The 25,209-nt window shown below is 43.6% G+C and overlaps 1 protein-coding gene across 3 annotated transcripts in view; it reads left to right on the top strand.

Moving 5' to 3' along the window:
* Positions 1–25,209, top strand: part of ITCH (itchy E3 ubiquitin protein ligase) — a 112,876-nt gene that overhangs the window by 60,677 nt on the left and 26,990 nt on the right. For all 3 annotated transcript variants that reach the window (XR_012656996.1, XM_032780885.2, XM_032780886.2), the window contains 6 exons: positions 2,330–2,499; positions 4,228–4,462; positions 10,369–10,464; positions 12,742–12,916; positions 21,626–21,692; positions 24,979–25,063. Coding sequence is in view for 2 of the 3 variants with exons in the window: in XM_032780885.2 (XP_032636776.1) it covers positions 2,330–2,499; positions 4,228–4,462; positions 10,369–10,464; positions 12,742–12,916; positions 21,626–21,692; positions 24,979–25,063 (828 nt within the window). In the remaining variant the exon portion in view is untranslated. The remainder of the gene's footprint in view (positions 1–2,329; positions 2,500–4,227; positions 4,463–10,368; positions 10,465–12,741; positions 12,917–21,625; positions 21,693–24,978; positions 25,064–25,209) is intronic.

The raw sequence follows: 25,209 nt of genomic DNA, 5'->3' as shown, positions 1-25,209 counted from the left end.
GGATGTTGTGAAGGCCAGGACTATAACAGTATTCAAAAAGAACTAGATACGTTCATGGAGGATAGGTCCATCAATGGCTATTAGCCAGGATGGGCAGGGATGGTGTCCCTAGCTTCTGTTTTCCAGAAGCTGGGAACGGGCGACGGGATGGATCACTTGATGATTACTCTTCTGTTCATTCCCTCTGGGGCATCTGGCATGGGACACTGTCGGACGACAGGATACTGGGCTAGATGGACCTTTGGTCTGACCCAGTATGGCCGTTCTTATTAGTGATTCAAATTTGGGTTCATTTGACCAAGAGGTTCCTGAGTCAGAGCGCCCTTCCACCCCCCCACCCCCAAAAAAACCAAAAAAAACCCCAAACACCAAACCAGGTTTCCTTCTGCTGCCTTGTACTGTTAAACTGATAAGTACTTAATGACTGAATGAATTCCAGACCTTGCTGAGATTAATGGTTGTGAGATCACAAGGCTGTGCCTGTGTAACCAATCTGGTCAGTTCTTACTCCTCCCAGGTCTTAGGCCATGTCTATACGCAGACCTGCTCTGGTTTAACTAAACCAGTTTATTTAAATCAGTGCAAACCCGTGCTGATAGTCTTAATTTGGTTTAAAAATGTTTATTTTGATTTAGTTTAATCCTGCTCCTTTTTGATTTAGATTAAATTGAAATAAGTGTGTCCATTGTTCCAATACAATACAGTTCTTGTAGGATGCTTTGATCTTATTGAAACAATCTCTTTCAACATCTGGGGCCAGTTCTGTATGGGCTCTGAAGACAAAGAACTGAAACTTTGAACTTGACTGTGTTCAGTAGGCAAGCTACTGCATTTTGAACCAGTCGGATGCATAAAGGGTACTTTTTCATTCTTAGGAACCAAGGGTACTTTTCATCCTATCACATGTTGAAAGCCGTCTCTGCTGCTGAGGCAATATGTTCTGTATACCCCGAAACAGAAGGACCTCTCTGTCCTCCAAGAGCTGTTTTTTCAAATACTGTATATGAACACCTAAATTACTTACAGAATCTCCGTACCAGCGACAATTATATGATGCTCAGTGAAAGTTTATCTTGGGAAAGTTGTGTGTTGCTTATATAATGAACCGATTCTAGAATGTGTGGGTAGCATAGGTGTTCTTATATATCAAATAACATTTTTATATACATCATGCCCCCCCCCAGCTGATTTTGATAATATATGCAAGAGAATAAAATATAATGCTCTTGACCTTAATGTTCAAAACCCGAGTGAGATGTTCTGGGAGTGAGCGAAAACTAGGCTTTAACTCTAGTAAATTTCAAATCACTGTTGATTACCACATGATCTTATATTCACTTATTTTTAAATTCTTTGGGGTCAATAAGACATAGTAACTTAAATTATCATGAGCACTGTCCCTGAGGCAGAGCAAAAGTAGTGCTGTATATTTAGGTCAAACATATATGTAATTGGGCTTGATTCCACATATCTTGTGAAATACAACTTCTATTCCTCGCCTCTTTCTTATTTGGAATACAAAAATTCCAAGTGTACAAATAGTATATTTATTACAGAGATACTTGGTTATGATTTGCTAGATGAGATTTACAGTGGAGCACTAGTTGCAAACTTATTCTGAGCCATCCACACTGATCAATGAACAATGTACCTGTACAGAATTTTATTTTCAGAAATGTAGGGTCTGATTAGTTTACATGGCAGCAATTCTAATATCTGGTACAAAAAAGTAACATGCAAATACTGAAAATAACTCTAAATTGTGCTTTCCATGTATTCATTTCCCTTTACGTAAACTCGTGTTTAATTCGTAAGTATTGCCTCTACTGTTCGATTACTTTTTTTTATTAAGCTTATGCTGAAAACTCTCATCAGTATCATAGTACAAATCTGTGATTTTTATGAGATGTGTTCGTGCTGATATGAAAATCATTTGATTAAAAAATAAGTTTTGAAAGCAAACTGAGAATTTTATACAGATTTCCAATCCCCATCTCTTCTGCTCTTTCCAGTATTCCTGTTCCATCCTTCCAAACATGGCCTCTTGCTTTTCTTCACCTGTTTAAACTCATCTCCAAATGCTTCCTGTTAGATATATTGCAACCAACTTAAATTCTGTATAGTTGTATGTCTGTACTGTGAAGAGGATTATTACTATAACAAATATGTAAACATATTGTACAAAAACTACAGTATCTGTTTTGTATAATGTTTATAACCTATAAGATTTTCAGAATTTTCTCTATTTAAAGCCGTAATAGTTAACTTTTCAATTGTAATATCTTCTATAAATTCCTAAGAATGCTTGTTTCTATTTTCTCACATAAAGGGCTAATGCAAACGGCCTTGAAAGCTATGAGGATGCAGGATCCAGTGAAAGCAAGACTGTTAATGGCAGTGATTCTCCATTACTCACAAATGGAGTCTTTAAACCTGCTAGGCCTCCCAGGCCCTCCCGACCACCTCCACCCACTCCTCGTAGACCCTCTTCTGCAGCTGGTATGTATTCCAGTGCCAAACATCCATTTAAAAGTTATTTATAAGTTACATTCCATTTGAACGGTCATGGCCATTTCTAATATCTTTTCCTCAAATGTACTGATCCCATTTTTTTTAGTAAATTCTTTAGAAATGCTCTGCCACAGAGAAATTATCTTGCTTCCTGTCTTGGTACATTCTTTCTTAATTGCTGTTTTTATCTTGAGAAATCTCTCATTTCATGTCTGTGAAAGAACAGTGGCTATATGGCAACCACTAACAGAAGTGCAGAAAGCCCCCAAAGATCCTGATCATGCAAATATTACCAAGGATAGTGCTTACTACTGTGACATGTCCAATTGACTTTGTTATGACTACACTAGGTAGTAAGCGTTGGAAAGATTGGTGTCTAAAACAGCCTTCCTGAGTAGGTAGCAGCATTGGCTCTGGTAGATTACAGTGGGTGTTTGTTACAAATCCAACCATCTACAGTGTCAAAAACTGTCATACAATAGCAAAAGGCTGACACATCCTTAATTTTTTTTTTGCCTTAAAATAGAGTAGATGTTTTTGTTACTTTTTATCATCTGCCAGTTGCTAACAAAAGGCCATGACATTCAGACTTTTCTGATTAAGTTTAAGTGGCCTCCTAGAGTTTCTTAGGAGACATTATCTTGAGCTATGGACAAGTGTGGGTAGTATCTATGAAATGTATGTATGATGTGTTACACAATCTGTATTCAGATATAGAGTGCTTAGAAAACCATATTTACAGGGAAAAAATACAATGACTTTTTCTTAAGGGACATTTGTGGGAGTCAGTTTCCTCATCGGAGCAAAGGCCAGGCCATCACAGCAGCCCACTGAGAAGTGGGAATAGTATTTGATTGAATAGCCAGTCCCAGGTGCAGCATGGAATATTCTCAGGAAAGCATCTATAGCAAATGCTGGCCCCCACAGAGCTCAGGAAGTAGACTAAATCAGGACTTGGGTTCTTCTTTTTCATCACTAAACTACACTGCATCCCTCATTTATAATATTTTAATATAGCTACATGGGCAATGCAGCTCTCTTATCTCTTGCAATGCTGAGATGATTGTTAAAAGATTATTGCAGTGTTTGTTTAAAAAAAAATACAGCAATGTCCATCTCAGCTTTTCAAACCTACTTATCTTGGCCAAATCAAACACAATTTTTGTTTTCTGTTTTTTCCTAAATAATGATATGCTGCTGCTGACCAAATTGAAACTTTAAATGCTTCCCTTTAAAGTTTTCCACCCATTGTGTTCTTTTTCTTTCTCTTGAGTGACATTTCTTTTCAGATAGATGTCGTCTAATTTGCTTTTTTGGAAATTGGCATAGTTCATTATTAAAATAAAAACTAAAAAAAGTTTAATTAACTGAGCAACATAAAAAAGGATTCATTTACATATCTCCAATATTTATTGAAAGTAGGCAACTTGCTATTTTAAAGATAATGCATGTTCTATCATAGCTTTTACATTTCTATCTGCTAGTTCATGGCAGTACTAGGAATGTAGCATTTCTGCAAGGTAGAAAAGAACTGCCTATGAGTTCCAGTACAGTAAAATGTGTGGTTTTACACCTACCCTTTTTTTTGACAGACCTATTTTACTAGCCTTTGTTTTTGTGGATTAACAATTTCTAAAATAGATTTCTTGGGTTTTAAACAATAATAAGAGAAAACTAAGAACCTTTCTTCCATTTTTGTTTTCTCTGATTTCATAGGTTGTGTCAATGGTCCTTCATCTATGTCCATAGAAAATGATGAATCCAGTGCAGGATCCTCACCAAGTACAACTCCAAATGCACCTTCAGAACAGAGTCCTGAGGGGGCAACAGCTGGAACAACAGTTCCTGCAGCTTCCGCTTTGACCACGCCTCCTGTATCCAGACAAGTCCAGCCAGTAAATCCTCCATCTCAATCACACAATACTGTCAGTCAAGGTCCTCTTCCACCTGGGTAGGAATTCAGTACTATTGTACCATTTAGTTCTGTTTTATCTCACGTACACCCATACCTTCTGTGTTTTGCCCGGTAAGACTATCTGTGTAGTTTGATTGGTTTTTAGGCATAGGTTATGCAAGTAAGAAATTAAATTTGTTGGTATTTCTGTTCTTTAGTAACATACCCTCAAATTATTGAGCTTTTATTCATCTGGCAACCTTTGACTTCAAATCAGGATGTGATCATGTAGTACGATATAGGTCGTACTGAGCTAACATTGTTATTTTGAGGAAAGCAGTCATTGCTTGGGGTAATCAGGATCTAGAAGCCATCCTAAAATCCTTAATTCCAAATAGCCAAGTCCTGTGAACACTGTAGCCATGATCCTATGTAGGCTTCAGTTATAGAATTTGCCAGAGAATCAACCCCTTGCCACAGAATTGCACTTCAGCAAGCATTTTTTTTTTTTTTAGAACTGCATGTCTAAACTTCATGATTGTGAAGAAAACCTTTCCAATGTGACCAGTGTAATTTATGAAGTGTGGCCGGCCTTAATCTGTAGGCAGCCTGAAACAGTAGTTCTGAGGAGTGTGAACTGCCCCATTCATCGTACTTGCATGTAAACTCTGAAATCAAACGATAGAATTGGAAATGTCAGACTCGAGTATTTCACTGCTGATAATTTCAGCAGAAACATCAAGCTATTGTACTTATTCCCCAATACCAAGTTGACTCATTCTTCAGATGTTAAAAGTCCCAAATGCTATATACCCAATTACAACTGACAACTTCTGTGATGCAGATGTACACTGTCTGCAAAAATCTGTGGCAAATTAAACATTCAGGGACTTAATAACATTGAGTTTAATGACAAAATCTGTAACATATGGAGTAGAGCTGTATTATTGTGTTGTTAATTTTTAAATTTAATTAAATAAAAACCTCCATTTTTTAATTTACCTGTTGTTGCCACAAAATTTACATCCAGTTGGGCACACATACACAAGAGCCTATTTACTGTCTTTTATTGCACCAACATCACAGGTGTATTGATGCTGGAATACTGCTCAGAATAGCTCCAATTTAACGACTTGGGACTCCTAAGGTGCTTTCTTTTCAGGACTTATTGCCTGCAGTGCTTTTCCCATTCATCAAGCAGCTCCCAAGATGCTGGCTAAGAAGTACAATTTTGCTAGATTCCCAATCTCTGACATTTCTAGCATTTCATAGATGAGGATTTTATTGAATTTCACTGTGTTGCCAGTACACTAAAACATTTAGTAGTAGCCTGGTACAAGAGTCCTCATACCCCCATAGAATGGCTGGGGAAGAAGGGAACAAACAAATAGGAGAAGATTTGAAAAAATGTTTTAATCTCTGGGCACTTTAGTCTTTTCAAGAGGTAACTCCTTTTTGGTTATCCAAATTGAGGAAAAGTTACCAAGAAAACTTGGGATCCTGCCTCTTTGTTCATGTCCCTGCCCCATCATTGACCGCTTTTTCAGTTACTCTTCCTCTCACTTCCCTAGTCATCATTAGACCCCTGCCAAACAACAGACAATGCAAATGCGCTCACTCACATTTAATCACATGTCTGGCAGCTTCCTCTTCATCATAGAGATGCTTCCTAGCTCCATGCCACTAAGTGTTCATCTTTGGTTCGTTCTGCTGTGAGCTATCCACTCATTGCCATGCTTTAGCATGAACAGAATGGGAGAGCCATCTGGGAGAGGTGAGCAGGTTTCAAGCCAAAAGAAGATGGTGTGCAGGATTGGACTGTCTTCACGGAGGGTTTCCTGAAGCTTCCTTCCTTAGCCACAAAGGCACCCTCTTTCCAGACTTCGCCACAACCCGAGGAAACTAGCCAGTCCTGAAGGCATAAGGCAGCTCAAGACTAGATGATATCCATAGGGTCAAAGGAACATCTTTAGTGTCTTACAGAATGATAAAGCAGTATTTGTGCTATATGTCTTCAATGTAATTTTACAACTTGCTATTTAAGTTTGCTGCACTGCAGCAAATAACTAGGTGTCTACATTATGCTGATCTTAGAGCCTCAGCATCTGAGCTAGAATAGTTTTCCCTACAGTTCTGAACCATTCTGTTAGTTTACTGTGGATAAACTGAGCTGTGTGCAGTTTGTCATTTTTTTCCGTTTCCTGCCATTTTGTCACCCTCCTGTTCTTTCAGGTATTTATATTATCTCGCTGTGCATATGGAAAATTAGTGATAAAGTTCACAATTTTAAAATACTTCAGCTCCTAATTACAGTGTCTGCAAAGTTTTATTCAGGTTTATGTGCCAGCTTGTTTTTTTCATATTATGGATCCAGTGCCACTGATATCACATGGATAAAAATTGGATTCAGATTAATTGTTTCTAATTGGCTGCTGTCATTTTTGTGGCACGTGCTTCAGAGATGGGGTGTTAGCTCTCTTAGTACTTAGTGGGTAGAATTCCATCCATATCCTATTTGGAATTTGATTGCTATTCATTCTGCTTTTGAAGTGTTTGAAAATATTTCCTTTTAAATTCCCCTTTTAAGTATTATATTGTACCACTGCCTCCTGTACACAGTTTTAATAGATCCAGTGAACGAGGTACTAGTTATAAAAGTGCTTTGCAAATAATAAATACTTTATACAAAGTAACTATAGCATTTCTGTTAGCTTTAAACTGCAAATGCATGATTTGAATAATTTTCTACCTGAAACCAGACACAAATTGTTGTTCTTCGAGTAGTGTCCTTATGGATGCTCCACTTCAGGTGTGCATGCACCCCAGGAGCCTTTGATCAAAGATTTTTGTGGTAGTATCCATTCATCCTGCATATGTGCCCTACATATCCATATGCCTGGTACCAAAGACCTAGGGCTGTATGGGCAAACCACCCTTCAGTTCCTTCTCAACCACCTCAGCCTATTACAGAAAGTCTGGCATCTACCACTTGAAGTTTAGCTTTAGAATCTACTAGTTTTTAGCTTAGTTTAATGTAGTTATTTACTTCTAGTTTAATTTATGCCTACACTTTTGTGTGAAGCTTGTTTTATGCTTATTTTACTCGTCAGGGTTCATCTCCGGGATACGTCAGGATCTCCAGGATTTAAGTGCTGCCTCACCTGCTGGGAGTCTGTTGGACATTCCTGGTGTATTTGCTGTTTGAGGGAAACGCACTTCCCTGAAAAGTATAGTATTTGCTCAGTCTTTTAAAGCAGAGCTAATAAAAACTGGGAGATTAGAGTCAGGTTCTTAGTGATGGCCTCAAATCCAGGCCAAGAGAACTCCCTGTCTGTACATTGGCCTCCAAGTGAGCATAGTGCTTTGTCAATCTCTGCATTGCATTCACCCAGGCCTTTGCAGGACAGACCAGTAGAGGTTACTGGAAAGACTCGTAAAAGGAAGAATACTAGTTCTTCTCTTAAAGAGCCTATTTCAGAAAAAGCTGTTGGAGATCTCAGGTCCCAGGCTCCTTTTGGCGTACTGTATCTAGGGCTCTGAAGTCTTCCAGAGATCACAATACCAAGCATGCCTTAGTACTAAAGGCATCCTCTGCACTGCCTAAGAATTACCATACTACAAGAGAGTCTAAACTCTGTACCTCTAGAAAGAGAGTACCTACAGACCCATGCTACCAAGTCACCCAGGCTCCCTTGGTAACGATGAAGAAACAGGCATCTCACACTATTTTTGCACCCCCAAAGCAGTCATTATCTTTGATACCAGCAACATCCACCAGATGGGACCTGCCAAAGCAGTTTCAGCCAGGGCTTTGGAGTGGAGCCCGGAACTGGAGTGTGGAGCAGTGGAGCTGCAGGTTTTTTTCCAGACCTGGAGCAGAGCTGTAACAGTGACTATTGGTTCTACAGCAAGCAATTCAAAAGTGTGATTGCTCCAAATCCCTGATTTCAGCCCCTGGTACTGACACTAGAACCGTGCTCCTTTTTGGCACAAATCTACATCAGTCATCATGGGAGAATGAGGTCCCTCGTTCTCTGTACTAAAGCAAATAAGTTATGGAACCCTGATGTATAGCCAACCATATCCTCATTTCAGCCTCTTACCTTTCAGGCATACAAAACATCATGGCACACTATCCCAGTGGATGTTTTTCGTGTGGTTATGAATGGGAACTGGTCTTGGGGCTTCTCAATCACATTTTTCTGGCTTGGGCAGTTCAAGACCTGTATGCTACCACTGCCAATGGGAAATATAAAAAGCTCTGCTTGAGAGGAAGCTTTGGCCTTCACTCCCTCGTGGATGCCTTCCTTGTTCCTTGGAGGAGAGGTCTCCAATGCCACTGTTCGTTGAACAATATCAAATGAGATTGAGCCAAAATCATACTGATTGTCCTAACATGGATAAGACCATTCTAGTTCCCTTACCTAATTTGTCTCAGTTCTTGTCCGGCATGGAGTCTTCTGGCCATTCCCCGTCTGCTATCTCAGGAGTTTGATCAGACTCTTCGTTCCAACCTGGAGATTCCTCGTCTGAGTTTGATGGTTCTTGGATATAAAGACTTTCTGTTCTGCAGAGGTATGAAAGGTACTATTAAATAACAGAAAAACATCCACACAAAAGTGTTATCTTCAGAAATGGAGGAGATTTCATCACAGCTTTCCATTGTTCACTCGCCTTTCTCTGCTGTCCTTTCCTTACCTGTTGGAATTAAAAAAAACCTCAGGACTCTTTCAGTTCTGTCAAGGTTCATTTAGTGGCTATAATAACCTTTTATTCCTCAACTGAGGGATTCTCAGTGTTTGCTCATCCCACAAAAGTAAGATTCCTTAAAGAATTGAGGCACCTTTTCCCTCCAATTAGGGACCCTATTCTGGTATGGGATCTAAAGTTGCTCCTTAATTGTCTCATGAAAACCCCCCTTTGAGTCCTCCTTCCCCTGTCATTGGAAGTGCCATTCTTGTTGGCCATTGTTTCTGCCTGAAGAGTTGGGAAATGGGTGCTTTAATGGCGAATCATCTGTTTACAGTTCTTGCAAGGACAAAATTTCATTGTGGCCATATTCTAAATTTCTACATAAGGTGTCTTCTGTGTTTCACATCAACCAAGTCAATCCATCTTCCAGTTTTTGTCCCACAGAGAAATCGGACTGATCAGGATGCTACTTTCTGTACCTTGGATCTCAGAAGGGCGTTACATTTTTATCTGGACAGAACCAAACCATTTAGAAAGTCTCCCAAGCTGTGTGTTTCAATTACTGACTGAGCCAAAGGATCCACAATCTCCACCCAAAGATTCTCAGAGTGAATCTCTGGATGCATTATCTCCTGCTGTAAATTGGTCGGTGTACCACGCTTCTTAGAGAATGGGCTAGCACTCTAAATCGACCTCTGTGGCATTAGTCATGTTCACTGGAAATCTGCAGTGCTGCACCCTGGACCTTGATACATACTCTTTCCAAAAATTATGTGACGGTTTATTCCTCTAGAACTAATGCTGCAGTTGGTAATGTAGTCTTATCTTCAGTATTAGATTCGCCTCCAAAGCTCCTTCCTCCTGATGGGGATACTGCTTGGAAGTCATCTGATATGGAGCACCCAGTGGGACACTACTTAAAGAGGGAGGAGAGATTACTCATCTTGTGCAATAACTGGAGTTCAAGATGTGTGTTCCTATGGGTGCTCCGCTACCCACTCTCCTTACTCTCTTTTTTAGTGTCTTTTCCATGGGACTTTGCAGCGGGGAAGGAGCTGAGATGGTTCACCTATGCAGCCCTGTATGTTCGTGGTAAAGAGCATGAGAATGTGTAGGGCGCATGAACAGATTGAACATGTACTGCTACTGAAAATCTCTGATCAAAAGTACATGGGATGCTCACACCTGAAGGAGAGCACCTATAGGGGGACGTATCTTGAAGAACTCCACTTACTGCACAAGCTGAGTAACCTTTCCTTTTTTAATTCTAGATGGGAGCAAAGAGTGGACCAGCATGGTCGAGTATACTACGTAGATCATGTTGAAAAAAGGACAACATGGGATCGGCCGGAACCTCTTCCCCCAGGGTGAGTCTGCAGAAGACATCTAGCCTCCGGTGATATGTCTAGGCTATAGTTTAGCTGAAGATAATTGATTATTTATTAACTTGAGCTAGCTAGCACTTTTTTTTTTATAAAAAATAGTCTGGATATTACACACTTATTCCAGGACACACACATATGTGGTTTGCCCTAGGCTGAGCCCTAGCGTAAATACCAAACATTAGTGGAACGTCCAGACTAGCAAGTATAAACGTGTTGGCTAGCTCCAGTTAAAAAAAGTCTAGTGTGGCTAAACCCCAGGAGACTTTGTGACCCTATTAAGAGCTTGCACATGCTGCTTTGAACCATCTCTATCCTTATATGAGTGGCACATGCTGGTGCCTTGGAGATGAGGCTTAGCCATTTTTTCTCTCTTTCTTCAAGGATTTAAATAAACAAACTATATGCATTGTATCTGTGGTGTAGGGTTGAGGGAGAGGGAGAAGGTATAGGAAAAAGAGGAGTGGGGAAGTTTTTACTAACAGTCAGACACCAAGCAACTGTGTCTGCTCATAAAGAAAAAGGGTGCTCAGGATCAGTCATGGTAAAAGAAAATAGATTTGTTAGTCTTCTCCACCCTGGGGAAAGGAACCAGAACTGAAAAACCACAGCAAAGGTTACCACAAATAACCAGGGCTAGCTCCAGGCACCAGCTAAAGAAGCAGGTGCTTGGGATGGCCAATACCAAGGGGCGGCTCCTCCGTGCCTTCAGCAGCGGGTCCCTCAGTGCCTCTCGGAGCGAAGGATGTGCCACTGAATTTCTGCCGAAGAGTGGAGCAGCGCGGTTGCGCTGCCACGGCTCTTTTTTTTTGGTCCGCTTGGGGCAGCAGAAAACCTGGAGCTGGGCCTGCAAATAACAGCACATGAGTCTTAGCCCCCAAAAATCTAGGTTCGCTAGCCAGCTCTGAATAAATGCTTCCCTGATTAGCTCCTTCTCCTGAGATCTCTGGTTTCTATCCTGTTACCATAGCTCAGGTTCTCATCTGCTAATCTTGCACATCTGCACCTTAAGCAGAGCTTTGCTATCATACCCTTCCAGTCATTAATAGCCCAGCAGCCCAAAACATTAACTTTTACACAGGAGCGCACATTTTGTATATTTGTCCTTTTCCTGGTTTTCTGGGGACACTGCATCTTTTAACCAAAAACAGTTTTTTTTTTCCTTCACGCTTTATTCATATCACATTCACACTCTCACTTCTGTTACACACAAAACAAGAAAATGGAGAACTGATCTCAAAGGGGAAAATACCCCTCCCCACCCACAACAGAGAGACCAACCTGTTGCACTAGACTTTACAGCTTGTACACTGATATAGTGGAGAGAGTTTATCAGGTATTGATCAATACAGATATTGCAACAGACCTTGCTCAATACCTGACCGCTGTTCATTTGAGTCTTTTGGTGAATGTCATTTATTTCAACTTGATATGAAGTGGAAACCAAGTAAAATGTGGGCGCTCTTGGTTTTCTGAGGTTAGACTAGAAGTGAGCCAGAAAGAGCATGAGTGTCTCAAGTTTTGCATTCAGAACTGACAATGTTACTTCAATTTTTTTTAAAAGAAGCCAGTAGACTGCAATTATTTCACGCGTCCATCCCATCCCTCAGATATAACTAATGTATAACAACAGTAGTGACGTACGCAGAGCCAGCCAGATGTGTAAAGCAGCTCTTGAGCATCATTTAAAAGCACTGCAAGTGGAGTGACGGAGTAGCTGGTGAGATTGTGGAACAAAGTGAGGCTATGTTTACACTACTGCAGTACGTCAACCTATGCTACGCAACTCGAGCTATGTGAATAATGTAGCTGGAGTTGACATACCGTAGATCGAGTTACCATAGGGGGTTGATGGGAGAAACTCTCCCATTGACTTACCTTACTCTTCTCATTGGGAGTAGAGTAAAGGGGTCAACTGGAGAGCGATCTGCTGTCAATTTCGCGGGTCTTCACTAGACCCACTAAATTGATGGCCAGTGGATCGATCTCAGAGTGTCGATACCGGCTATAGTATAGACCTGCCCTGAGAATAATTCTCTCATTTTAAATTGCACTTTTCTCTAGCTCTTTAGATTGTTTCAGCAGGAGCTGTAATGGGGAGATGGGCGCAGACCACATTGTTAAATGAAAAGTGCAAAGCACCACGTCCAATTCCACATATATCTCCTGCTTGCCTTGCTTCTTGTCTGACTCTAAAATGGTTCTAAACCTTTAAGTGCTACGTGCCGCTTGCTGTTGAGACGCCTTGTTTGCATTGTTTAGCTGGGAACGACGAGTTGACAATATGGGGAGGATTTATTATGTCGACCACTTCACTAGAACGACAACATGGCAACGACCAACATTGGAATCTGTCCGGAATTATGAGCAATGGCAACTTCAACGCAGTCAGCTTCAAGGAGCTATGCAACAGTTTAATCAGAGGTTCATATACGGGGTGAGAAATCTATTTTGATATAGAGAAAAAATGTATTATGGAGGTGCACCCTCACTCCCAAATTCCACCCATCCACCTCCACTACAAACAAATCAAACTTCCTTCCCCTTCTCCTGCATCCCTTCTGCACAGCTTTGTGAAGGGGCACACACTTGGGCTTGGCAAGGGGCTGCCAAAAGATTGTACCCTGTAAGGATGCCGGAGTTAAAGTTGTGCATTCTTTGAGGTGTATGGTGGCTGTGTGTTTGTGATGAGGTGTGTGTCTCTGGATGTGGGAATAGAGGGTGGTATGTACAATTGGTAGCCTTAATTTATTTCCTTGAGTTTGTTATGTATGGCACAACTATAACTGACAAATGGTAGTGTTTGCTGTATTGGATATAGCTTGTGAAATATTTCTGATGTAGCAAAGTCCACTGATTTACTGAGAGAGGTCAAAATGGTTAGAAAATGGTTCAATACCTGCTATGGTTTAGATGTTGTGGCCGGCTAGCAGATGTAGTGGCTGTTCATGCTGGTAATGTTTGGAGACTTGTTCAGGTTAATTCTATTTGTATTCAGTCTTAAATGAATTCTAAATCTTAATCACTTCACTATGTAGTGTCTTCTCTTGATTGGCCAAAGATTAGTATGGGAAGTTCACCCAGAGGAAGCAATTGAGGGATTTTATTCTTGTAAAATGCAGTTATAGCATGTTAATGGGAGGAAAATAAGGGGAGTTAAGCAACCCAAAATCCACCAAATACTAGTGAATGGTAGACTTTGACTGGACATCTCCAAATACAGCTTGCAGTTAGTTTAGCAAGACAGGTGATGTAGGATTTTAGTTGCTACTTACACACCCACATTAAGCTACAAGAACAGAGCAGTGTGTTCCCTGATTGTGTTAGGCTTTCATGTATTGGATTCTGAGGCTATGTCTACACTAGCACTTTTGTCTATATAACTTATGTCGCTTGGGGGTATGAAAAAAACACACCCCTGAGCAACATAACTTACACTGACAAAAATGCCGATGTGGACAGCGCTGTGTTGGTGAGAGAGCTTCTCCCACCAACATAACTACTACCACTCATGGAGGTGGTTTTATTATGTCGATGGGAGAGCTCTCTCTTGCTGACATAGAGCAGCTACATGAGCGATCTTACAGCAGCACTGGTACAGCTGTGCTACTGTAAGCTCACTGGTGTAGACATGGTCTGAGACTTGTTTCCCTTCTGTGTAAGATGGGGCACTTTCCAAAGAAGAAAGTTTAATATTTAATCCCTTGGCATTGCAGTTAGTTAACTATGCTAATTGCTGCAAAATATGTTAATAGCACTACTCTGAGCCCCTAGTTTTCTGAGTGCTTGTTCACATCCATTCACATTAGGATGTGCACGTGCTGCGTGCACGGACATCGGAAACTTTTCCCCTTAGTGGCTCCCGTCGGGTTGGCAGGGGAGCCCCCTATAGTGGTGCCTCCATGCCAGTGCATATGTACCGCTGCCGACCTGACCCCCCTTCAGTTTCTTCTTACCATCCGTGGCAGTGTTGTAACAAATCTCTCTCGCTTGCGAGTGATCCCGTAGCAAGTTATAGCAATTATCAGTAGTTAGCACTTCCTTTTAATTAGATAGTTAATCCTCCTTTGTTTTAGGTGTCTGGAAGTTGTTTCCAGCACCAGCCCTGGGCTGCGGGGCATGCCGCATGCCCATGGGTTTAAGGCTTGTGCCACATGCCGCAAGCCTATGCCAATCAGTGATCCCCATGACTCGTGTCTCCGTTGTTTTGGGGAATCGCACCAGACCGAGTGCTGCAAGATCTGTAAGTTTTGTTTTTTTTTAAGCCCAGAACCAAGAAAGAAAGAGACTGTCGCCTCAACCAGCTGTTCACGGAGGCCATGCTGCAACCTTCGGCCTCGGACCATCTGGCTTCGGCGCTGGCATCCTCAGTGCGGAGTGCCCTGGCATCAGTCTGTGATCCGGCGCCGGTGTGGCACCATAAGCATGCAACAACAGGGCAGGCCCTGGCACCACTCGACCTCTCCGGCACAGTCAAAGGGGCAGCCAAAAGATGACAGAGAGTGCACCTCTTATAAGAAGGTGATGCCTTCCAAGGGACCGAGCACTCAGAGGGACAGTGCAGCCCCAGGACATATACCGGCATTAGTTGCTTCGGTGCCGCAGGGCCCGACGAGTCCCAGGCTAAGTGGTTTGAGTGCAGAGAAAGGGCTGCAGGAGACCCTAGAATAACCCTCCATGCCTGACACCTTTGAGGTGGCGAAAGACCTCATTGAGCTGTCAGCAGCAAGCCCCCTCCCTGGCAAGGAGAAGCCTCTGGCACCATCACCAAGGGTGCCATCCAGAGGCAAGCCGGCAATGGTGCACTGTTCGAGGTCACTGCCCCGGCACCGCTCCCGACGCCGGTCCCAGTCAGACTCCGCCTCCGTGGACTCCCATATGCCCTTAACTCAGCAAGACTCGATGGCACCGGAACTGAGCCAACATACGGCACCGGGCCTGTCGACACATCGCTTCCCAGCAGAGTCGCTGAGCCGGCACAGGTGGGGCATAAAGCCAAAGTCCTTGGCCCTTGGCAGAAGGCAACAATCCCGGTTCCGAGAGCATCAGTACCAATCCCGATCAGTGAGGAGCCGTTCCCCAGCCTCCCGACGGCACTGAACCACGGCACCACCTTGACCTTCGAGGTCGGCGTCCTCGGAATCAGAGGTCAACTCAGGCCGCTCCAGCTATAGGATGCCGACTAGCAGGTAGCCCCAGCCCGCGTGGCATCCCCAGTGGGGCCTGCCAGGACAGTGGCCCTTTTGGACACCATGGGCCTATCAGCAGCAGCAAGGGACCTCCTCCAGAGCTTCAAGGTCCGGCTATTCGGTGCATCGGTCCCGGTCCCCGCACAGGCATCCCTCTGCACTCAAGGAGGCCACAGTGTCGAGGCTGCCAGACGCTTCTCCAGAGCACCGGCGAGCGGAAGTGGCAGCGAGCCTGGTGCCATCCTGAGAACAATCAACCTGACAGGACCCAGATGTGCCCCTGTCCTATGAGGGGGGGCAAGAAGGGCAGGTGGAGGAGACACAGCAGGCCCTCACCACCTTATCATCCCCAGACAAAGCGGTGGCAGGCATTGCAGTGTTGGGTGCTCCTCTGACTGCAGGGCACACCAGGAGCTGCTCCGCAGGATCACCCAGAACTTGGGCCTACAGGTGGAGGAGGAGGTGGAGTAGGAGGATCCTATGGTGGACATCCTAAGCCCTTTAGGTCCCTCCAGAGTTGTCCCGTTCATAAAGACAATCCCAACCAACTACAAGACGGCCTGGCAAACCCCAGCCTCCAGCGCACCGACCTCAAAGGGAGTGGAGAGGAAGTACTTCGCCCCTTCCAAGGGCTACAAGTTCCTCTTTTGTCATCCAGTCCCCTATTCTGGTTGTCTCAGCTATTAATTAATGGAAGCGTCATGGTCAGCAAGCCCCGGCCCCCAAGGCCAAGGAGGCTAAATATTTGGACCTGTTCGGAAGGAAGGTCTACTCCTCTGGGGGCCTCCAATTGCAGATTGCTAACCAACAGGTGATCCTGAACAGGCGCACAATTTTAACTCCTGGGTGGCAGTTTCAAAATTTGAAGACTCCTTGCCCCAGGGCTCTCAGCCTGAGTTTACGGCCCTCATAGAAGAACAGAAGGCATGGCCAAGACCTCTTTACAGGCCTTTCTGAACGTGGCAGACGCAGCAGCCAGAACAATCACCTCAGGTGTGGTGATGCAGCGCTCGGCGTGGCTTCAGGACTTTTCCCAGAGGTCCAGAATACCCTCCAAGACCTCCCCTTCGAAGGGTCTGACCTCTTTTCCTATCAGATGGATACCAGGCTGCATAGCCTCAAAGACGCCTGGGAAATCCTCAAATGTCGTAGCTTTCCTACTCTGATTTGAACCTTAGCGTTCATAAACTGAGAAGCTAGCATGAACCCTCTAAGCTTTTACCAGCTTAGATCTGATCTCGCTGCCACCAGCCAAGAATTTCCAGTGTCTTGGCTCACTCTGGTCTCCCCAAAACTTTCCCTGGGGACCTCAAGACTCAGAGGCTCTGAGTCTTACCACAAAGGGAAATAAACCATTCCCCCGTTGCCTCTCCACCCAGATTTCCTCTCTGGGCTAACCTGAGAGTGACTGATGCACACCTCTTTACATCACAATACCAAGAAATAGGTCTCCTCTCTTCCACAAAGAGACAACCCAAGAAAGGAAACAGAAAAGATTCTATCTCTCTTCCCCGTAGCTTCTTCCACCCTGGGACACTAAGAGAGTTAAAACAGAGAGCAGCTTTCCCTCCCCCGTCTTCCTTTCTCCCACCAATTTCCTGGTGGGTCACTGAAAAAGAAATCACAGCGTCTTAAAAAGCAAAATTCTTAATAAAAAAAGAAAGAAAGAATAGCATAACAGTTCTCTGTAACCTAGATGTTAGTACAGGCTTTCCTTATAGAAATGAATAAACAATAGAAAAGGGATAACAGCCTTACGCAAAACATACAATTTAAAAGTACTTATAGCCAAATACACATAAAGACTCACCAGCCAGATACACAGATGCAAATACAGCAAAACAATTTAAAAGACTATACTTTGCTACCTTGTACTTACAACTGGAAACGAAGATAAGAAAGATTGGAAATAGATCCTCATCATAGCTGAGAGAGCACAGAACAGACAGAGACCCAAGACCAAAAAAACCCCACAAATTCCCTCCTTAAGCTTTGAAAATTCGGTTTCCTGATTGGTCCTCTTGTCAGGTGTTTGGTTCCCTTTGTTAACCCTTTACAGGTAAAAGAAACATTAACCCTTAGCTATCTGTTTATGACACCCTCCAAGACCTCCCCTTCGAAGGGTCTGACCTCTTTTCCTATCAGACGGATACCAGGCTGCATAGCCTCAGACTCCTGGGAAATCCTCAATTCATGGGAATGCACAACCCGGTGACCCAGAGGAAGCCATTTAAGCCCCAACCACCGCAGCAGCGGCAGTACCAGCCTCATCCCTGTCCCTCCTTCGATTAGGCTCTTGCCTAGGACAATAGGCATAGGCGGAACAACACACCTAACCAGCGCCTAGGCCAGGGCAAGCCCCAGCTTGGCAATAAGCGGAGGTTTTGAAGATGCGCTTGAGGACAGCGTACCAGCCTGGCTCCCAGATCCTTCCCTGTGTTTCTTGAATTGCTTGTCCCACTTCTACCATTCGTGGTCCCGTATAACATTGGACCATTGGGTCTTACGCATGGTACAAGTGGGATACATGCTGCAGTTCTCCTCCTTCCCTCCTACCCACCCCCCTTCCCCATCCCTCTTCAGGGATCCCTCTCACGAGCAACTCCTTTATGCACAAGGTTCAGTCGCTCCTCAAGGTGGGGGCAGTGGAGGAAGTCCCTCAGGAACTAAGGGGGAAAGGGTTTTACTCCTGTTGTTTTCTCATCCCCAAGGCAAAGGGGGGGTCTTTGGCCCATTTTAGACTTTCACGGGCTCAACAAATTCTTAGTCAAGGTCCGCTTCTGCATGGTCTCCCTGGGCACTATTATCCTGTCCCTGGATCCAGGCGATTGGTACGCTGCCCTCGACATGAAAGAAGTGTACTTTCACATCACCATTCACCCCGCTCACTGGCAGTTCTTGTGGTTTGCCATAAATCAGCATAATTACCAGTTTACGGTCCTCTCATTCGGCCTGGCAGCAGGCCCCCACATATTCACAAAATGCATGTCAGTAGTGACAGCCTTTCTGTGAAAGAAGAGAATAAGGGTATATCCATACCTGACAATTGGCCCCTCATGGGTCAGTCCAAGAGGAAGTTGGCTCCCATGTGACGGTGACTCTGGACACATTCTGCAGGCTGGGTCTCCTCGTCAACGTGCTCAAGTCTTCCTTGATACCAACTCAAGGGCTGGAGTTTATCGGGGCAGTGCTGGACTCAGTGCAGGGATGAGCAAGCCTCCCAGAACCCAGATTTTTGGCCATCCAGTGCATCATAGACTCAATGCTAAGGTTCCCCACTACCATGGTCAGATGCTGTCTGCAGCTCCTAGGGCACATGGCGGCATGCACTTGTGGTCAAGTATTCTCGGCTGCGGCTCAGGACTTTACAAGCGTGGTTTGTCCGGTCTTATTGCCTGGGCAGAGATCCCCTAGACCTTGTCTTTCACAGTTCCTGCCCAAGTGTTGGACTCCCTGTGCTAGTGGCTGAATCAGCCGGTAGTATGCGAGGGTATCCCCTTCGCCGCGCCACAGCCTGCTCTGACTCTAATGACAGACGTGTCAGACCTCAGCTGGGGAGTTTACATGGGGGACCTAAGGACACAGGGCTTGTGGTCCAGGGCCAAGGTGTTGCTCCACATCAATGTGAAGGAGCTCAGGGAGGTTCATCTAGCCTGCCAAACCTTTCACGCTACTTTAGAAAGTCACAATGTGACACTTCTGACAGACAACACCACCACCATGTTTTATATAAACAAGCAGGGCGGAGCCCGCTCCTCTCCCTTCTGGAATGAGGCTCTTCTCCTGTGGGACTTCTGTATAGCCCATTCCATCCATCTTGAAGTGTCATACCTCCCAGGAGTACGAAACGAGCTGGTGGACTGCCTCAGCAGGTCATACCACGTGCACAAGTGGTCGATGAGGTCAGACATTTTGCAGTCGGTCTTCCAAAGGTGGGAGTTTTGCCGCCAAGGACAACAGCCCATGTCCGCAGTTTTGTTCATTCCAGAACCACAGCCCAGGCTCGATTGCAGACGTGTTTGCGATCCCTTGGGGCAGGAGTCTGAAGTACGCCTTTCCTTTTCTGCCTGTCATCCACAGAGTCCTCCTCAAAGTTCACAGGGACAAGGCGAGAATAATTTTGATCGCCCCAGTTTGGCCACATCAACACTGGTTTACAACCCTGCTAGAGCTGTCAGTGGCCGCCCTCATTGCCCTGCCCCTTCGCTGGGATCTCATCACGCAGGACTGCGGGCGCCTGCTCCACCCGGATCTGCAGTCTCTACATCTCATGGTGTGAAAACTTTGTGGCTGAACGCTGTGGAGAGCCAGTGCTCTCTTCCGGTAAGACAAGTTCTCCTTAGAAGTCGGAAACCTTCCACTAAGGCTACCTACCTAGCTAAGTGGAAAAGATTCTCTTGCTGGTGTGAGCCTAAGCAGGTGCAGCCATTCCAGGCCGCCATTCCAGTTATCCTAGAATACCTCCTTCACCTCAAGTGTCAAGGTCTCGCCCCTCCTCAATCAAGGTACATCTGGAGGCCATTTCATCATTCCACCCAGGGGAATCCGAGTGTTCGGTTTTGTCTAACTCCATGATAGTGCGGTTCCTCAAGAGGATATTCCCTTACTCATGCCCTCCAGTCCCGCCCTGGAGCCTGAATCTGGTCCCCTGTAAGCTCATGGGCCCTTTGTTTGAGCCCCTAAGCTCATGGGCCCTTTGTTTGAGCCCCTCGCCCCTTGCTCCCTCCTCCCCCTCTCCTGGAAGGTGGCATTCCTGGTGGCCATTATGTCTGCAAGGAAGGTGTCCGTATTGAGGGCCCTCACCTTGGAACTGCCTTATACAGCCTTCATAAGGACAAGGTGCAGCTCAGGCTGCACCCTAAATTCCTCCCGAAGGTAGTCTTGCAATTTCACGTGGGCCAGGACATTTGTTTGCTGATGTTCTTCCCTAAGCCACACGCGGACCTGAGTCACTGTAGCCTACACACTCTGGATGTCAGATGGGCTCCGGCGTTCTGTTTGGAGCGGACCAGGCCTTTCCGCAAGTCGTCACAGTTGTTTGTCGTCATAGCCGACAGAATGAAAGGTCTTCCGGTCTCGGCGCAGCGTATATCGTCATGGATTGTGGACTGCATTCGCATCTGCTACGAGCTCGACGAGATTCCAGCCCCGGCGATCATGGCACTCGACCAAGTGGGCACTCGACCAAGGTGCAAGCATCTTCAATGGGTTTCCTGGCACAGGTCCCAATCCAGGAGATTTGTAAAGCAGCCACCTGGTCCTAGGTGCACACTTTCACAGCCCACTACGCGATCAGTCAGCAGGCCAGAGATGATGCGATAGTTGGCAGGGCTATTCTCCAGTCAATTGTTCCATGACTCCTACCCTCCTTCTATGGTTAGCCTGTGAGTCACCTAATATGGAATGTATGTGAACAAGCACTTGAAGAAGAAAAAACAGTTACCTACTTCTTGTAACTGTTGTTCTTTGAGATGTGGTGTTCACATCCGTTACACTTCCCACCCTCCTTCCCCTCTGTCAGAGTCACCGGCAAGAAGGAGCTGAAGGGGGGTTGGGTCAGCAGGGGTATATATGCGCTGGCATGGAGGCACCACTCCAGGGGACTCCCCTGCTGACCTGAAAGGAACCGCTAAGGGAAAAAGTTTCCAACGTCTGTGCATGTGTCACACGCACACCCTAATGTGTAATGCATGTGAACAACACATCTCGAAGAAGAACAACAGTTACGAGAGATAGGTAACCATTTTTTTCAGGTGGTTAAAGAGCCCAAATGAATAATCAGTTTGTAATAAATCTATATCTTTTCTGTTGAAAAAAATCTTTTGGACAATGATGCCATATGTAGCCCTAGCAAGAATGCATTTGCTTTAGTGATTTATGGCTAAATTAGAAGTCTGGAGAGAGAATTAGTGGTGGATGGTCATGATTAATGCACCATTTTTGTGTGTGATCTGCAGAACCAAGACATTACCGCTGCACAGAATGCAGAGTTTGATCCTCTTGGCACCTTGCCACATGGATGGGGTAAGTCTTATTCAAATGGTGTTTTATAACATAACTTAAACATTAAAGCATACTTCTGCCAAATTATTTTACCAAATGTTTTAGATGGTACTTCGATTTTTTTTTCTTTTATGAAATCTGAATTTAAATCCACTTTTTATTAAGTGTAATCAAAAATACTGTTTAAGAACCAACTCCTGATATGGTGTGTATGCAGTTCCACAAAATAGATTAAAAAGTACACAGTATTATTGTGTTACACTTCTAAGTTGCAATTGACTTTTTTTTTTTTTTTTTAGTGTCCTTATCGTACAACATGGACTTTCTCCTGCTGTTACTGTCTTAACTATTTTAGTCATACAAATTATTTTGTGTTGTTTCTGATAGAGAGCCAGTTTTTGGAAAGTTCTTGTTGGTCTTGAAAGCATTTGTATAGGTCTGCCAGCCCCTTTGTGAAAAATATTTCCAGCATAATATCAGCAGTCAATATTGAAGGAACAAAATGGACACCGTGTAGAATCAGGCACATGGATTTATTACGCACAGCGTTGGCAGAGTGTCACCTTGCTTATTAGGCTCAGAAACACTGCCAAACAGTTGATTACAGTGGATTATATGGATTTTCCATGGGCGGAGGGAAGTGACAGGGCAGGTAGTCCCAAGCCCCAAGATAGGTCTAGCAGCAAGATAAGATAAGCACAGTAGCCAGTAGTCAAAGATTACATAATGTCTCCGCCCTTGATTTCAGGTTAACAAGTAACATACAATTAGTACACAGGGGTGTTTTTGTTTAAACAATATATAAATTGTATTAGTAAAAAATATGATGAATTCTGATTTGAGTCCATAGGAATGAAGTAGCTCCTCTGATTGTCCAACAGGGACATACCTTGGAGTTAAAGCAGAAAAACATTGAAAGTATATGGCAATAGAAATTGTCTTTCAAAGTTGCTCATTTGTGCTTCTAAAGGCAAACACTGGTATCTGGGAAGGGGAGGAGGATGCCGTATGTCATACTGACATGCTTGAACCTCTTCTGTAAACTCAACGATGGTGTGTGGGGAGAGCATTGTTACCTCCTTTTGCAGAGGAATTTACAGAGTGCCCCTTTCGTTCTTCTGGTCTATTTGCAGCTTCAGATAAGAGTGCCAATTACTGCTCCCCATCTGGCATTTTGCTGACCATACATATCTTAGTAAAAGCAAGGTGGTCTTTTGTTTCTGCTTCTCTTAGCTAATATTGTTCCCTGTTTCCTGGGCCCCTCGGCTTCTTGACCAAACTCTGGACTTTGGGCCTGTAAAAAGAGCTGACATAGCCTATATCAGGTTTTTACATGAACAGCACATGGATTTTGGCCCTTCAAATATCATTGCATTATTTTGTTTGAAAGATGATATAGAAGTTGTCAGGACTTATCTACACTACAAACGTTGTCGTCATAGCTATAGTGGAACAGCTATACCAGCAGAGCGCCCAAGTGGAGATGCAGATAAGGTGACAGAAGTTCTTCTGCCAGTATAGCTAAGCCACCTCCCCAAACGACAGTAACTGTGCTGACAGAAGCACTCTTGTTGTTTCTACTCCGGGGGTTTTGCTGGCATAACTTTGTCAGATGGGATGTGATCACTTTTTTTTCCCCCACACTCCTAAATGATAGACCTATGCTGGCAAAACTTTTTGTAATGTAGACTAAGCCTTGTATTCAGGTGGTGGGGTGGGGAAAACAAGATGGTAATCAGAATGATGTCATTTTAAGATTGAATACCTTTACTTGGCAGAGCTAGACATAGATTTTTTATAACTTTAAAAAATTGCAAATCAAACTTTTGAAAAGTTTCAAACATTATTTTTTGAACTTCCTAGTCTTGGAGGTATGCGAGATATCAGTGCATTCAACTGACAGGCCCACATGGTGCCTTTTTCTACACATGTGATATTTCAAAAAACACTGCTAATTAGTTTGTTTGCTCCCTTCCCCCCAAATCAAATCTCCATGTACAGTAGAATTCTGCCACTTTATAATCTCCTTACAAACATGCCTCTGCACGTGGGCTTTTCCTTTAAAGCTGAACTCAAATGCTTATTCCCTGCCATGGCCTGATTTCAGGGCTCTATGTTTCTCCTGTGACACCTAAAATATAGTGAGGAGCTCATATTCTGTACTAATCTAATGTCAAATGGCAGAAGACTGAATCTTGGTATTAGGTAAAGGAGAAGTGTATTTTCAACAGCATATGTTTATAAGTGTGTGCATATGTGCCTATACATATTGTAAATGTGTGGGATAATAAACATCCATATTTATTTACTGGGAGTGTAAACATTTTTCTTTTGCTGTAGTTTTGGCTCGTATTTGAACAGGGGAGTGGCTTTCACATTCACGTGCTGCCATACTTGTATACATGTCTGATATACCCAGGCACATTTCTTAATTTGTCCATTAACCAGTTAAACTATATTTGAGGACCCAGGGAGCTGGGATTTATAATGGCTCATGATGGAAGATGGTTTTCCTGTGGAGAAAACCACTTCCATTTTTATCTCTCCACATAAAAATTCTTTGTTTTTCCCTCTCTGAATGGGAAAATAAATAGTATAATAAATAACTGTACATACGTGGATGTTTTTAAGTACAGTTTTTGTTAAAGATGGAAGGCTCAGATTTATTTAAAAATTAAAAAGCTCAATATTGGTATTTTTAATTTTTAAACATGGGAAAAATATCTGCATGAGCATTCCAGAACAGCCAGCAAAAGTAAGAAGAATTCTAATTAAGGTAAAATGCAAATCTGGTTCTTCCATGATAAGTTATCTTCCTGTGGGCATCTGCTGAAGAAACCCATTTTTAAAATAATAGGAGGGGAAAAAAGCTTTTCTACTGTTGTTGTTGTTATAATTAGTCATAGTTAATATATTACGCTGCTGCCCAAAAGCCCCACTTGGGTTTGGGACTCCTTTGTGTTAGGTGCTGTACAAACACACAAAAGAATAAGTCCCTAAAGAATATCAGATGAACACCCTAAATGTTGTTTTTCACAGAGAGTAGGTTACAGTACACTTCTAAACATTCCACTAGTACTCACATTAAAATAGATTTCTGGTACTGAGAAACTGGCAAGAAATGATGGGGTTGGCGAGGGAATGATATAGAATCAGATATGTTAAATTTGAGATTGAGGTGCCAAGAACACCTAAAGAAAACAGACACTGCCACAATATGTCCAACTAATTGGTTATTTGAAGCATAGTTAGTGTGAGGAGTAAATTTACTGGAATTTATATTTTTTCACTTTTTATTTCTCCTTAGAAAAGAGAACTGACAGCAATGGCAGAGTGTATTTTGTCAATCACAACACACGTATCACTCAATGGGAAGACCCCAGAAATCAGGGGTAAGAATTTTTAAATCGGTTAAATAGTTTCAAATGGATTTTTAATGTGTTATAATTATTATTTTAGTTGAGCACTAAATTCCCTCTAAGTGCGGCCATGTTGCAGGCTCTCAAGGACTGTGCATGCATGCAGCCACGGGGGCCTG

This window comes from Chelonoidis abingdonii, chromosome 14, assembly GCF_003597395.2.
Source record: "Chelonoidis abingdonii isolate Lonesome George chromosome 14, CheloAbing_2.0, whole genome shotgun sequence".
Classification (NCBI taxonomy): Eukaryota; Metazoa; Chordata; order Testudines; family Testudinidae; genus Chelonoidis; species Chelonoidis abingdonii.
This window is presented reverse-complemented; position numbering and strand designations above follow the sequence as displayed.